The 15171-nt window shown below is 35.4% G+C and overlaps 1 protein-coding gene and 1 long non-coding RNA gene across 2 annotated transcripts; both read left to right on the forward strand.

The window, feature by feature from the left end:
• The first annotated feature begins 10494 nt into the window (after positions 1-10494).
• On the forward strand, positions 10495-11909 carry LOC113332703. Its single transcript, XR_003351671.1, has 4 exons — positions 10495-10576; positions 10705-10770; positions 10903-10981; positions 11881-11909. It is a non-coding gene; the product is annotated as an uncharacterized LOC113332703 (long non-coding RNA).
• A 186-nt stretch (positions 11910-12095) lies between these two features.
• LOC113333026 lies at positions 12096-14679 on the forward strand. Its single transcript, XM_026579514.1, has 5 exons — positions 12096-12614; positions 12710-12847; positions 13123-13510; positions 13916-14505; positions 14644-14679. The coding sequence occupies exons 1-5, from the start codon at positions 12096-12098 to the stop codon at positions 14677-14679; spliced, it is 1671 nt and encodes a 556-aa protein (XP_026435299.1).
• The last annotated feature ends 492 nt before the right edge of the window (positions 14680-15171 follow it).

Raw genomic sequence — 15171 nt, forward strand, 5'->3', positions numbered from 1 at the left:
ACAAGACAGTTTAGAGATCTTCTATTGAAGAGAAGTAAACGGTTCTCCAGAGACAAACCCAGAGCATCAGTGAAACCTCACAATCGCATTCCTCCTAAAAAAAGGGATGTTGACGAGGCTGATGACGAGGATATGCTGCAGTGCTTTAAGTGTAAAGGTCTCAGTCATTTTGCAAATAAGTGTCCAAACCGTAGAAAATACACTGGGAACAAAGGTCTTGCTGCAACTCTTGATGAAATGTATGATCATTATGATTCCAATGAAGACGAAAAATCAAGTGTTGCACTTCTTTGTGAAGATATTGATTTTGATAATTGTAGCAATACATACATCAACCTTGATATACTTCCAGAAGGAAACTCAACCAATCTAGAAGAAAAAATTAACCTCTCTGTTAGAAACTCTTTGTCTGATTTTTCAGGTTCCACTATGTGTCTAGCATCTTGCACATCTCGGGCATCTGAATCATCTTATCCATTGACATGCTCTTATTGTTCACTCAAAGGTCATGAACTTTCAAAGTGTTTCAAGTACAGACACAAGATGAGATATGTCAATAAACTTCAACGAAAAGCAAATCGCCTAGCAAACAAGCTTACACTTGTTCAAAAAACCGTTGAGGTATGTAAGATTTTATCCTCTTCAAAGAAGTTAGTTTACAAAGAGAAGACAAGACCACTAGAAAAGAGAGTATGGTCTAAACATTTTGATAGACAGGGTTCTATGAATTCCTTTCAAAAGGGTTATGGTGGACAAATTATTGTTCACCCAGCACACCTTAATTTGTGTTGTTTGGTGCATCTTGTCTCATGTGCCTGAATAAAAGAGACAACATTGTGCACACCTCAGGCTTTAAGAAAAACAAATGACGTTTTTGTTTTCTTAGATCTGCTGTGTGTTTTGCAAAATTGGAATTCTTTCATATTGGAAGGGACTTCCCTGTTTAATCAATAAAAGAGGGTTATTCTCGACAATTATACTCTCTTTAGGGTTGTGATTGTGCGTGCATGAACCTATGTGGTTAAAGGTTCCGTAACCCTACATTCCTTTTCCTTCCCTAAAACTATTTTCATCTTAATACTGCCTGTTGAGTTTAAATAGTGATTTCCTCTCACAAACCCATACACGTATGGATACTCCAAGCATCATGTGTTCTGATGGAAAAGAGGTTAATATGATTGTTAAGCCATCAATCATGAAGGAAAAATATAAATCTCCATTACCTCCAACTTTGAAAAGAAAAATAAGGAATGTGAGGAAGCCAAGAGTTGTTCCTTCAAATTCTCAGAAGTTTTCTGGTGTTCTTGAAGAGTTGAAGGAGACAAGAAAGGAGATTCAACAAATAAAGGCTTTTGTTATGAGAACTCTCGAAATTCAGAAGGCCCTGGTTCAACATCTTCAGCCTAGAAGGTTTGTTGGAATTTACTCCTTTCTTCACGAACGGTATGTACCTATGGTTGTTGACGACAAGGAGTTCGGGGACGATAAAGAATTCTTCAGAGGTCTCAATGTCTAGTAAATCTTCTTATGAGAATTTATTTCTTGTGTTTTAGAAGAATAACTAGGGTTTGGAATAGCCGTTATTGTGAGTACACATAGTTATGTCCAACGTTTTCATCTTCATGTTTTTAGATTTATTTATTTAAATTCCAAGTTTTTGGAAGATGATTTTTGCAATTTTAATCTTTATGATTTTATATATTGCAAATTGTTATGGGATATGTTGTTTACATCCGTGAACCTGTGACTATCCCATACTTGCTCAAAAGTTATCTCTATTATGTCGGTATGAAAGTATTGATAAAAGATAGAATGAACTTTTGACTCACAAAAGTTAAAGCCTTTTATGTCATTATTTGATGGAAGAAAGGATAAAACTTTTTTTACAAGGATTATGTTTATTATATGTCATTGTGCAAATAGTGATGGAAAATAGAATGAATCCTTGTGTATTTTGCAGTATTGGTCGAGCTCTGATCCACATGTGCACATATTGTGTTGCTCCGTAAGTTCTCTTATGTCGAGCATGACCAATTGAGTTGATCATTTTTGTGGTTGATTCAATTGAGATTTTAGGATACAAATTCATGTTTTCATATGATTTGGTTATGTCCAAAGAAATCATTCTTTTCTTGTAAAAACAAGGTCTCCTTTGTTGTTCTTTCGGGAATGACATTTTATGGGGGAGAGTTCTTAATTGAACTTGTGCTTAATTGTCAAATCTTTGTGGGGAGTGCGGCTGTGGAATATTATAGGGGTTATCTTGTATTTTTATAAACTACTTAATGAATGCATTTAACTTCGGCTTTATGATTGCATCTAAATAAGTTGGTATGCTATTCTATTTTGGTCATGAAGTATCTCTATGAAAATTTCATGAGGATCCCACTAGTTTTCGTAACTTTGCCAATTTATATTGACAAAAAGGGGGAGAATTAATGTGTAGTTTCATACTACAAATACATATGGTTTACAGATCATTATGTAAGGGGGATTGGTTTTCATGTCGAGATGAAGTATTGACTAGGGGGGTGATACATATCACCATAGTATTGTTGTCAAAGTTGTGATACAATTGGACTTTGATGTTGTGTAATAATACTATGACACTGTATAACAATGATTGAGAGCATTTTTTTTCTCATTGTTATCGCAACGGATCTTCAAAAACTATGATGATGAGTTGAACACGTTTAGAATCATGGAGTACTTGGAAGTGACGAAGTTTTAGAGTCGTGTTGAAGATGCCAAGGAGATCAAGCATTTGGATGAGAAGCTACAATTTTTTGGGGGATATTGTTAGAGGACTGCCCGGTCGAACTCGCATGCGTTGCTATCTCAAGCATGTTTTTCAATGTTAGTGATCAAAACTATAAGTCTTGATTTCTAGCCTATTTATGGATATCTCAGACTAGGACATAGATTGTGTAATTGAGCTCAGTTTTCACGACGTTCATCATTTGAAGACGAAGAACTACTAAGGGGAGCTTGTGGAACTTCATCGACAAAAGGTATGTGGAGACTTAAACTCATCTATCACTTGGAAAGTTTATTTCAACTCTATATCCTATATTGAGACATAAGTCGTATTACGATATAGTTTTCTATATACACATTTGAGATTTCGAGCTGAGTTTATCTCGCTTATATATTTCTCGAAATATGTGTTGGCAAGCTTTCGCTTCGACCAAGTTCATCTTATATCACGTGAAAATTACCGAGTAACATCTTACATGGTTTGTGTGATACAATCATTTGGTGTTTCCTTGAATGTTTCGTTATGATTATTTTAATAACTTGCAAATTTCTTTGGTGCTAATAGTGTGTGAAAACGGCTATTGTCATCCTCTAAGAAAGTTTCAATGATTGAAATAAGAGTTTAGAACACTTAACCATTATTGGATATGTCATGTTGTGCACTCTTGCACATATGTAATCCATGTTCGGGAACCATAGTATGCGCACCCGTTTGCGTACTGGTTGGTTTGAGAAATCCGGGAACTTAAGTATGCGCACCCGTTTGTGTACTGGCGTAACTCAATCTTAGTCCGGGCATTTCAAGTATGCGTACCCGTCTGCATACTTGAAGGTTAAAGTTCTAAAATCGGTTATGAACATGAACATGAACATAAACATTTATATATTAAGGAATGCAATCTTTGCAAACCGTGGTTATAATGTTCATGATTGATTCGAGTGAATCAAACAGATTTTGCTTCAATTGTGTTCTTGTATAATTCTATTAGAATAACTAGTTTCATTTGAGTCATTTGAACTAGTTATGGTTAAGATGAATAAGGTTGATATGAGAGTAATCATATAGCTAACCTCGGTTAACTATTTGTAAACCAACATGGTGTACACGTTTGGGTACGGTTACATAAACCTAAATGAGGGTACATTTCATTTGTGTGTAACAAGCTAAGTTCGATCTAACGGTTGAAAGATATTAGCTTGGTTGAATCAGGTTTTTCATCTAACGGTGAATATTGAATGCTTTGTTACCAAGGTAACTTGGATTGCAAACCCTGATTTGAAAACTATTTAAAGGAGAACTCTAGCAACTGGGAAAACTAATCTCCACACCTCTTGTATGTTACTAGTTGCATAACTAGAGTCGATTCTCCTTTAACCTTAGGTTTCTATCGAGACCCTGTAGGTTAACGACTTCAAAGACTTCATTGGGATTGTGAAGCCAGACCCAACTATTTTCTTTGTAGTTGCGTGTTCTGATCTTGCCTGATTCTATCGTACTGAGTATAATTGAAATAATTGACTCGAGATTAATTTCTCCGATAGGCAAGATAAAAGTAATCACAAACATCTGCGTCTCATCGTTTGTGATTCCACGATATCTTGTTTCGCTAGTCGAATAAGATTATTGTGAGGTGATTGATAATACTAGGCTGTTCTTCGGGAATATAAGACCGGTTTATCAATTGGTTCATGTTCACCTTGATTTATCAAAAGACGGAACAAAAACTCTTGGGTATTTCCGTGGGAGACAAATTTATTCAATCTATAAACTTTTCTGTATGAGACAAATTTGTTTATCAAGTCTTCGACTTTGGGTCGTAGCAACTCTTGGTTGTGGGTGAGATCAACTAAGGAAATCAAGTGCGTAGTTTCCTGCTGGGATCAGAGACGTAAGGAACCCAGTGTGCGACTTATTAGGGTTCAACTACAGTCTAGTCCAAAGTTAATTGGTAGTAGGCTAGAGTTTGTAGCGGCTTAATACAGTGTGGTGTTCAATCTGGACTAGGTCCCGAGGTTTTTCTGCATTTGCGGTTTTCTCGTTAACAAAATTCTGGTGTTTGTGTTATTTCTTTTCCGCATTATATTTTGTTGTATAATTGAAATATCACATGTTGTGCGTTAAGATCAATCAATTAGAATATCCAACCTTTGTTTGTTGATTTACATTGATTGACAATTGAACATTGGTCTTTGGTACCGTTCAAGTAACTCCTCTTATATTCAACCGGGCTCGCGGATTTCTATTTGCTGATTGCAGATTGAATTAAGAGTTAGAGATATTAAACTCTTTGAGATACTTTACTCTAGATTGAGTCTGACCGTCTAGTTGATTCTCTAGAAAGTATATTGGAGTAAGTCCTCTCAGATTGCCAAACTAATTGTTGGGTGTGGGTGTTAGACCCCCGCATTTTCAGGTTGAACCCACCAAGCGTTGGTATGTCAAGTTTGGTTGTCATATTTTAGTATCAAAACTCATCTAGAGTCGCTTGATTAAATACTAGAGTCAACTTCGTTTAGGTTAGACTAGGAATTCTAGGAATGTTGAAGAATAAGAAGAAGTAACGACTACAAAGACGACATCATCCTTCCACTTGAGGTTAGTAATATTGACTTGAACTTGTTTCTATTCCTAGTGTATCTTTCAATTCGTGCTATATTGAAAACATAAAATTCGAAGCTTGTATATAATACTCTAGTAGATAGACATGATAGTATGATCATGGTATTAAGGAATTACATTACGAAGTATAATGCTTATCTTTTGAACTTCGTAGATATGACATCAACATAATCTTGTATATAGTTTCATGATTATGTTAATGGTAAAGATTACATCCTAGGAAACAATGTTTTACATTTGTTTAAAAGAAGTAAGTTTGTGAATTTGTTTCATGAATCGAAAGGGAAATCTATAGGTGTATTGGTCCGGCTATTCACTGCATATTCTTTGGATGACCAATATGTGTGAGTTGGTAGTGCTAGAGAATTGCTCGGTCGAACTCGCATGCGTTTCTATCTCAAGCATGTTTGTCAAGTTTAGTTGTCAAAACTATATGTCTTGATTTCTAGACTACTTATAGCTAAGTCTCGGTTTAGGACAATTTAGTGTAGTTGAGCTCCAGACTCCATGGCGATCATCTTAAGAATACGAAGAACTACTCAAGGAACCAGTGGAACTTCATCCGACTAAAAGGTATGTGGAGACTTGAACCTATCTATCACTCAAAAGTCTATCTACTCTATCTCCTACTCTTGAGACAAAGTCGTATAAGTATGATAGTTTTCATACATACACATTTGCTATTTCGAGCCGAGTTTACTCGCCTATCTTTTTCTCGAAATATGTGTTGGTAAGCTTTCGCTTTAACCATTTTTCATCTTTACCCGTGACGAAAGTCATGATGATGTTTCAATCTTGAAAATAACTTTGATGACGATAGTTGTGAATAACGACTGTTATAACATTATAGAAGAATGTTTCAATGATTGAAATGTAGAGTTGAGATTACATAACCAACTATGAATATAAGCATATATAGTGTGTTCGCACATTATTGTATAAATCCATGTGCCGGAAACCAAGTGTGTGCATATGTGTGCATACGGTATTGGTGAAGGAGACAAGTTGAGTACGCATACCCGTACGCGTACCAGCGGAATCGAAACGAAATTTTTTGTTGAGTTTGTAAGTTTGCAAACTGTTAAACCAGTCACTTTAGGTACGCATACCCGTACGCGTACCCACAGAAGTTTTCAAACCGAAAATTTCTGTTGAGTTTGTAAACTCAAATCCGGTAGCTACGGTACACGTACCCGTACGCGTGCCCAAGATGGCTATTTCTCAAATCGGAAGTTCATGAACTTAAAACAATAAATTATAAGGAATGCAATCTTTGCAAACCGTGGCTATATTGTTCATGAATTGATTCAAGTGAATCAAACCGATTTTGTTTCAATTGTGTCTATTCATAAAGACCTAAGCAATTGAACAACTCTTAAACTAGTTCTTATGAGTCATTTGAACTAGTTATGAGAAAGATGAATACGGTTAATATGAAAGTGCTCATATGGCTAACCATTGGTTAAATATTTGTGAACCAACTAAGTGTACACGTTTAGGTACGGTTACTCAAACCTAAATAAAATACATTTCATTTGTGTGTGACAAGCTAAGTTTCGATCTAACGGTTGAAAGATATTAGCTTGGTTAAATCAGTTTTTTCATCTAACGGCGAATATTGAATGCTTTGTTACCAAGGTAACTTGGATTGCAAACCCTGATTTGAAAACTATATAAAGGAGACATCTTGCAACTGGAAAAACTAATCCCCACACCTCCTGTGTGATACTAGTTGGTTTTGCTAGAGTCGATTCTCCTTTACTTAGGTTTCTTCTCGAGACCCTGTAGGTTAACGACTGAAAGACTTCATTGGGATTGTGAAGCCAGACGAAACTACTTCTCTTGTAGTTGAGTGTTCTGATCTTGCCATTTTCTATCGTACGAGTTCAATTGAATAATTTACTTGAGATTATATCTTCGATAGGGCAAGATAAAAAGAAATCACAAACATCTTCGTCTCATCGTTTGTGATTCCACAATATTTAGTTTTGCTACCATACGATTTAGATTATTGTGAGGTGATTGATATTTCTAGGCTGTTCTTCGGGAATATAAGTCTGGGTTATCAATTAGTTCCTGTTCACCTTGATTTTATCATAAGACGGAACAAAACTCATAGGTTTATCTGTGGGAGACAGATTTATCTATTATCATAAACTTTTCTGTGTGATACAATTTTTTTTATTAAAGTCTTCGACTTTGGGTCGCAGCAACTCTTGGTTGTGGGTGATATCAGCTAAGGGAATCAAGTGTGTAGTATCCTGCTGGGATCAGAGACGTAAGGAGTGCAACTGTACCTTGAATCAGTGTGAGATTGACTAGGGTTCAACTACAGTCCAGACCAAAGTTAGTTTTTAGTAGGCTAGTGTCTGTAGCGGCTTAATACAGTGTGGTGTTCAATCTGGACTAGGTCCCGGGGTTTTTCTGCATTTGCGGTTTCCTCGTTAACAAAATTTCTGGTGTCTGTGTTATTTGTATTCCGCATTATATTTTGTTATATAATTGAAATATCACAGGTTGTGCGTTAATATCAATCAATTAGAATATCCAACCTTTGGTTGTTGATTTAAATTGATTGACACTTGGATATTGGTCTTTGGTACCATCCAAGTTATCTCTCTAGTATTTGATAAACACTCGCATATTTCCATTTGCTTGAGTATAGATCAAATCGAGAGATTGAAATATTAACTCTTTGATATACTTTTATCTAGATTGAGTCTGACTGTCAAGTTCACTACACCAAAAAAACCCATATTTGCCACGTTTATTTTCGTTGCTAATAATTTAAGCAACGCTTATGTACGTTGCCTACAGGGCGTCACAAATTTTAGGCAACGTTTGCAGACGTTGCTTAAATTAATTAAAGCAACGTTTCATCTGTTGCTTCATCCGTTGCTTTAGTTTGATTTAGTGCAACGTATAAAATAATTTAAGCAACATATATATACGTTGCAAAATATGTTATCTGAATAAAAGAATTACCTAATCTCTAATAATATTTCTAAAATTCCAGGATAACAAATAATATAGAACTGAAAATTCTATATTATTTTGAATATCCACAATATAGAACTGAAAGGTTATACAAACAATCAAGTATAACATGATAAGCACAATCACTCATCCTTGAAAGATTTTGATTAGTTTGAATATCCACAATGAAATTACACTCTGAAGACGAGAAAATCGCTACATCTCTAATGTTACCAGGTTGTTTCTCCGAAAACGAAACAAGTTTCCTGTGAAGACAATCACCTTACCTTGGGTAGAAGCACCTGACGTTACACCTATAGTGTCAGGACCCTCCGTTAGCCAATTTTCTTTGTCAACGACACTTACCACGCTGATGTAACATCAAAAGACAACATATTAACTAGAAGATCTAATTCACCATATCATATAATTAAGAGTAACCCAACTGATTACCAAAGATGAAACTCAAAGAGAACAAGTTAGTGTATATGATGTTGGCACAGAACAAGGCTTATATATATAATAGGAGTTCCTGGAAACTTTATTCCAATTTTAAAGAGTAGTTCATACATATAGGTTGTGGACGGAACCAATGAATAAAAGTAGTAGAGAAGTAAGAAATACATACTTGTGCATGAGGGGGCACAAGTCTCACAAATGAGAATTCTGAATCAAGTTTATATCCTATATACCTGTAAAAAAAAGTTACCCTGTAAAAAAAAAGTTACCACCAGGTTAAATCCAAATATCGCAATTGTAGCTAGAAAGGCGAATTCAAGTTAAGCTTTCTGATAAGTGATCATAAGTCAACAACATACACTGAATGAGCAGCACTCACAACGCAAAAGAAGACTGCAAAATCTCCTGTATTAAATAATCTAACATCAATTCCAGTAACACCACGACACCCACATTTGTTTGTTATCTAATAGGCTAACAAACTAGTAATCAAGAAGCAACCTACTTTCCAACAAGGAACCTTGATTGTTGACCCAGCAAATATTTCATCTTGAACTACTTTGCCCTTGTAGTTCCTTTCCTGGAAGAACACTTCCATACACCATCCATGTACAACCGTTTCCTGGACACACGCATCTGACTCTATCAGACTCATTCTTCACTAATGCATAACTTCAACTACAATAAAAAAAGTGAAGATGTCATTAATCTAAATAAAAATCTGATCCATAAATGAAATGATTAAGTTTTAATATACATAAAAGTGAAAAAATAAAATTGAAATTTACATAATACCACCTTCTCATGATTGCATAAGTCTTAATGAATCTTCTAAAGTGGTCAACAGTGATAACTGATTCAACAACTTGATGGCACAACAAATCAAACCAACAAAAATCCTAGAGAAACCAAAACAACCGGATCAACCAAACACAAACCCACAGGCTTCAGATCTAAGCAATCAGATTATACCAAGATCAAACGAAATAACACCCAGACGAAGAAGAAAAAAACATAAATCATAAACCTAAATGATTTTGTCTAATTAAAAATTCCTAATAAAAACTAAACAAAACTAAACCCCATATAATCATGTAAAAATATACATTAGCAAAACTCAAACTCATAAAACAACGAAAATAGTTTGCTAGGGTTTCTGATTAAGAAAATCACCTTCTTTTTTTCTTTCTTTTTGTGCACAAATCAATAGATTACTTCACGAATTAAAGATATAACATAAGTTTTTCACAGAATAGAAATCAAAAGTAAACTCAGAAAACATGAATATCTAGGGTTTAAAACGAAATTGGAAATGGGAAAATTAGGCTCAGGCCCAACCCATGGATAACCCATAATATGAGGCCCCTAGATAAAAGAGTTTTATTAGTAGGCCCTGAATTAAAAAATAAATTTAATAAAAGCGAAAAGACTAAATTAGCCTCAAGTATATAAGAGACGTCACCTACCTTTCTCTCGTTCAGACGTCATTATTTCATTTCCAAGGAGAGAGAAAACAAATCTCACTCACCTGAAACAGAAAGAAATCTAGAAAAAAACCGAAAAAATCAAGAAATCTTCCTGAAATCTGTTCCAAAACAAAGATCGAGATCAAAAACTATTCATCATTTGCTAACCCCTAAATCAGAGAAACAGATCGAAAAAGTTTCAGATTCAAAAACCAAAAAGAAACAGTTTCAGATTCAGTTTCATTATTCGCCGTTGTTACTTTCCTGTTGATGAAATACTCCGACGATTAATCACTAGGTAAGTTTTGATTTGAAGCTGTTAGTTTTGATTCCTGTTGTTACTGATTCGTGGGTCGAAAATTTCTGAACTAGGGTTTGTAATAAGATTACAACAAACATAACTCATTCTGACTGATAATTTTACAGATCGGAGAAGGAGAACAATCGTTTGTGCATAAAATCCATGAAATAACTGATTAAATAGAAACAAAGGTAAGTCATGGATGTGATATAACTGATTGATTTAGTGGATTTCATTTCTGAGATGTTACTGTTTGAAAACCCTAGAAACTCTAAGTTGAATTGCAATCAACTAACTTGATTTTATTACTACATCAACTGCAGATTCAGAATCAAATTTCTTTTGGAATAAAAATGGTGAAAGGAAAAATGAATCCCCCTAGAAAAGATGATACAATTACAGGTACTAAGTTGTGAAAACTATTGTTGTCATGGTCTCATGTTTATTTCTCATATAACGCTTGTGAATATGTAATTACACAGACAAGGACATGTGTAACTATAAGTTACACACTCAAAATGTAACCACTGACTGTGTTGTGGTTTGTATATTGATTGTGTAACTTATAGTTACACATACCAAGTGAGCCTGTCACCACTGACTTGCCTAGGGATGTGTAACTAGTAGTTGCACATAAAAAATTGGTTGTGTTTAGGATGTGTAACTTGTAGTTACACATAGAAAATTGGTTGTGTAAATTGAAGTTACTCATTAATATGCATGTGTAAGTTAAAGTTACACCTTGTAGAATGTCTAGAATTGAGTGTGTAACTTGTAGTTAAAATCTACTAACTGAAGAAATTTAAAAGTTTCTAATGTAAGTGATGCTTTTGAATGTATAACTACGCAAACAAGGGCCTGTGTAACTTTAAGTTACACATTCAAAATCTCACCACTATGTTGTGGTTTGTATATTGAGTGTGTAACTTGTAGTTACACATACAAATGAGCCTTGCAGAAGTGGTTGTGTAACTTGTAGTTGCACATCTTAACTGTGAGTTACACATTCAAGATGTTACCAATGACTTGCAAAGTGGTTGTGTAACTATAAGATACACATTGAAAATCTAATCACTGACTTGCCAATTGACTGTGTAACCTTAAGTTACACATGCATAATAACATAACCTTCATATGCATGTAAGTTAAGGTTACACAACATAGAATAGAATGATTCAGTTTGTGTACTTGGCAAATACACATAGTTTGTAACATGATTTTCATTTTGTAGTTAAAAACGAGTGTATTTGATAAGTACACAACATACTGACTCATGCTATTTTTGTGTGTGATGTGTACAGGAAACCTAAGGCAGTCGTTGAATGCAGTAAAGGATTTAGTAAAGGTGATAAAGCCTATAGGACTGACTGATAGGGCTCAAAGATATCTTAGGAGAGCTGCTTACGGAGAACTCGTAATGATGTATTACGATGACTATGATACAACTGTACCAACTACAACAAGACAGATAACTACCAACAAACACGGCGTCTTGAAGCTCTTGAACTGCTTTGACATGGATTGTGAGACACCATGTTCATTCAGGTTTTCTGATGATAAGATTATAGAGTCTACACCGGCAAAGCTGGCTGGTATATTTTGCATGCAGATGATTGGAAGCAGAAAGGGTCAGAAGCTGTTAAAGTACTATTGTCCTAGTGATTTGACTGACAATGTTTTATACAGCAAATACTTCACCGATATCAAATCTACAAAGCATCAGACGACGGTGACTAAGACAAACATTTTAGAGAAGATAAAACAACTTATGGCAAAAAGGAGAAAAAGTGGGAAAAGAAAGAAAGTTGATGAAAAGGATCTAGTTTGCCTGATAGGTCTTTATCTTTGCTGTGTATTGTTTTTTGGCGACAAAAATGCCAATGGAGTGAACGCGAAATATCTTAGTATCGTTGAAACTTATGATACGGTGCTCAAGGTGTCGTGGCCTGATTTAATACACGAGCACTTGTTTGAAGAGATTCATACTAATCTTAGTTGTTTGTCAAATGTGAAGGCTTGTGTGCAATACCTACTGGTAAAAAGCTTGTGTGTAATTTCTATTCCAGCAGTTTTAGTGTTACGTGATGGATATTTTTGTTCAATCGACTAATTAAAATTTATATGTTGCAGTTATTGTTTGCTGAACACACGCCAGCAGGATTAATCCCGAAAGTTGAGAACCACGAGGAAGATATCCCAAGGGTTGGGAGATGGGATATATACCAGATTTCTGATTACATTTGGAAAACAGACATGACACAGTTTTCGGTAAGTGTTATATGTCAGTTGGTTTAGGTTTTGTAAATTTATGGTAATGTAATTTAGATAAAACTTTGATGTAATCAAAATTGTCATGTGTAGCTATAAGTTACACATTTAAATGTGCTTGTGTAACCTTTAGTTACACATATCCACTTTACATTAGATACATCTAATGTGCTTATGTAACTATAGGTTACACATATAAAATGTGCTTATGTAACTTTAAGTTACACATACAACCGAAAAAATGTATATTTAGAATGTTCATCTGTTAATTGCAGCCAACTCCTAGTTTTGTGGCTGAGTTTTCACAGCTTGAGAAGCAGCTGGGTATATCAACCGTGGTACCCAGCAAGGACGACCTGCAAAGTTGGCTGAAAGCGCAAACTATTGAGAATAGCCATCTGAAAGAGCAACTGCAAGAAAAGCAAGCAATGCTTAAAGCAGTGTATGCAATTGCAAGAGAAGGGATATCAGAAGGGGACCTTTCAGGAACAGCGGAATTCAAGGTTCACAAATTTAGTTGCCAAATTATCCAAGCAATGGGTATTGATCCTTACAAAGTGACCCAGGAAGAGTTTATGCAACATGAAGATGATGTACATGGAGATGGAAGTACTGAGCAAGAGAAAGAGAAAGATGACGCGGAAACTTCCTTCAATGAAGAATGTAAGTAGTTGTTCATTTTTAATATGCTTCTTTAACTTGATGAGGTACCCAATTAGTTGACACTAAGGTCTTTGAACCTTTTTAATTTCATATTTTACTTGTTCATTTTTAACTTGCTTGTTTAACTTGATTAGACTTAATAAATGTTGAGTAAACTGATCATATGGATGTGTAATCCCTAGTTACACATGCCACATGCATGTGTAACTTCTGGTTACACTAGTTAGATGCATGTGTAACTCCATGTTACACTAGGTATCCATGCCATATTCATGTGAAACATGAAGTTACACATATTAGTTATCCAAGCCAGTCGATTACACATGATATATTCTTCTTGAAATTTTATTAAAAAAATTTAACATCATCATCATCATCCTAATTCTCGTTTCAATACTTGTGCAGTTCCATGTATGAGCCTTGCAGCTGGAAATACGCCAACAATTCTGCAAGCTCAAACTGCTGCAGAGGGGCACAAAAGACCACTCAGGACATATAGTTCGAGTATGAAGAGTGTGACAACTTGCAAGACTCCACCAAAGAAAAAGCCTGTCGCAAAGCAAAAGCCCACTCCTACAAAAAATGTTGATGAGGAGCAGAAGAAAGATGTTGAAGAGACACCTGTTACGGATGAGGCACAGAAGAAAGCTGCAGATGGTGGAGTTGTGGATGGGGCAGGTGATGATGTAGCTGCAAAAGTCAATGAGGATACACCTGGAACTTTTGATGACAGTTCTGCTTCAACACAGTTTGAGGACTCCATGGTGATAACTGCTACAACACCGCAAACACAGCCTGACAATGCTCAGACCTACAGTTTGGTCCAACTAGGAGCTAACCCTGATGATATGACGAATGTTGAAGTGAGTGAAATGATAGATGAGATCGTCAGCAACATTAACAAAACTGAACATGGACCCGCAGTGACGGAGAATGCAGAACCTACCTCAACTGGTAACCACTCTTCCGTTCTATGTTTTGTTTGTAATGGAAGTGTAACTTCAAGTTACACATTGTAAAAGGCATGTGTAGCTTGAGGTTACATACAATACATTATTATTTTGGCTTGTGTAACTTTAAGTTACATACATGTGCTAATTTTACTGAGATTCTGTCTATATTTGTTTGTGCAGCTACAACGCAGGAAAACGTTTTTAGCCTTGGATTAGAAAAAACTCCAAAACCTGCAGGAGAGTTACTAAAGGAAGCTGCAAATACAATAAGAGAAAGGCAACCATCATTAATACAACAACGTGTGCTGAGGAATAGAAAAATCCCAACACAAGATCTGAAACAATATCAAAGAAATTCAAAGAGGATTAAGAAGAAAGCTAATGAAGAAGAAATGGCCGCAGTTCCAGAAGTAGAAGAAGATAGAATGGCTGAGGTTGCTGAAGAAGATGATGGAACAATGAGAAACGATGTGAAAGGTTCAGAAGTTATCGAAAGGCTGGAAGGCGAGAAAAAGAATAAAGTGCTTGAATATTTCAATACTCATCCGAAAACGTAAGTAGCTTGACTCCAAGTAGGCTTGATTCTGTTATTGATTGTTGTATTTTACTACTTGATTCTGTTATCTTGATTGATAATAGTTTACTTCTTTGTAATGCAGAGACATTGCTTGGATAGAATGCGACGAAGATGGTAACCAGATGTTTGAT

Source organism: Papaver somniferum, unplaced genomic scaffold, assembly GCF_003573695.1.
Source record: "Papaver somniferum cultivar HN1 unplaced genomic scaffold, ASM357369v1 unplaced-scaffold_132, whole genome shotgun sequence".
NCBI lineage: Eukaryota > Viridiplantae > Streptophyta > Magnoliopsida > Ranunculales > Papaveraceae > Papaver > Papaver somniferum.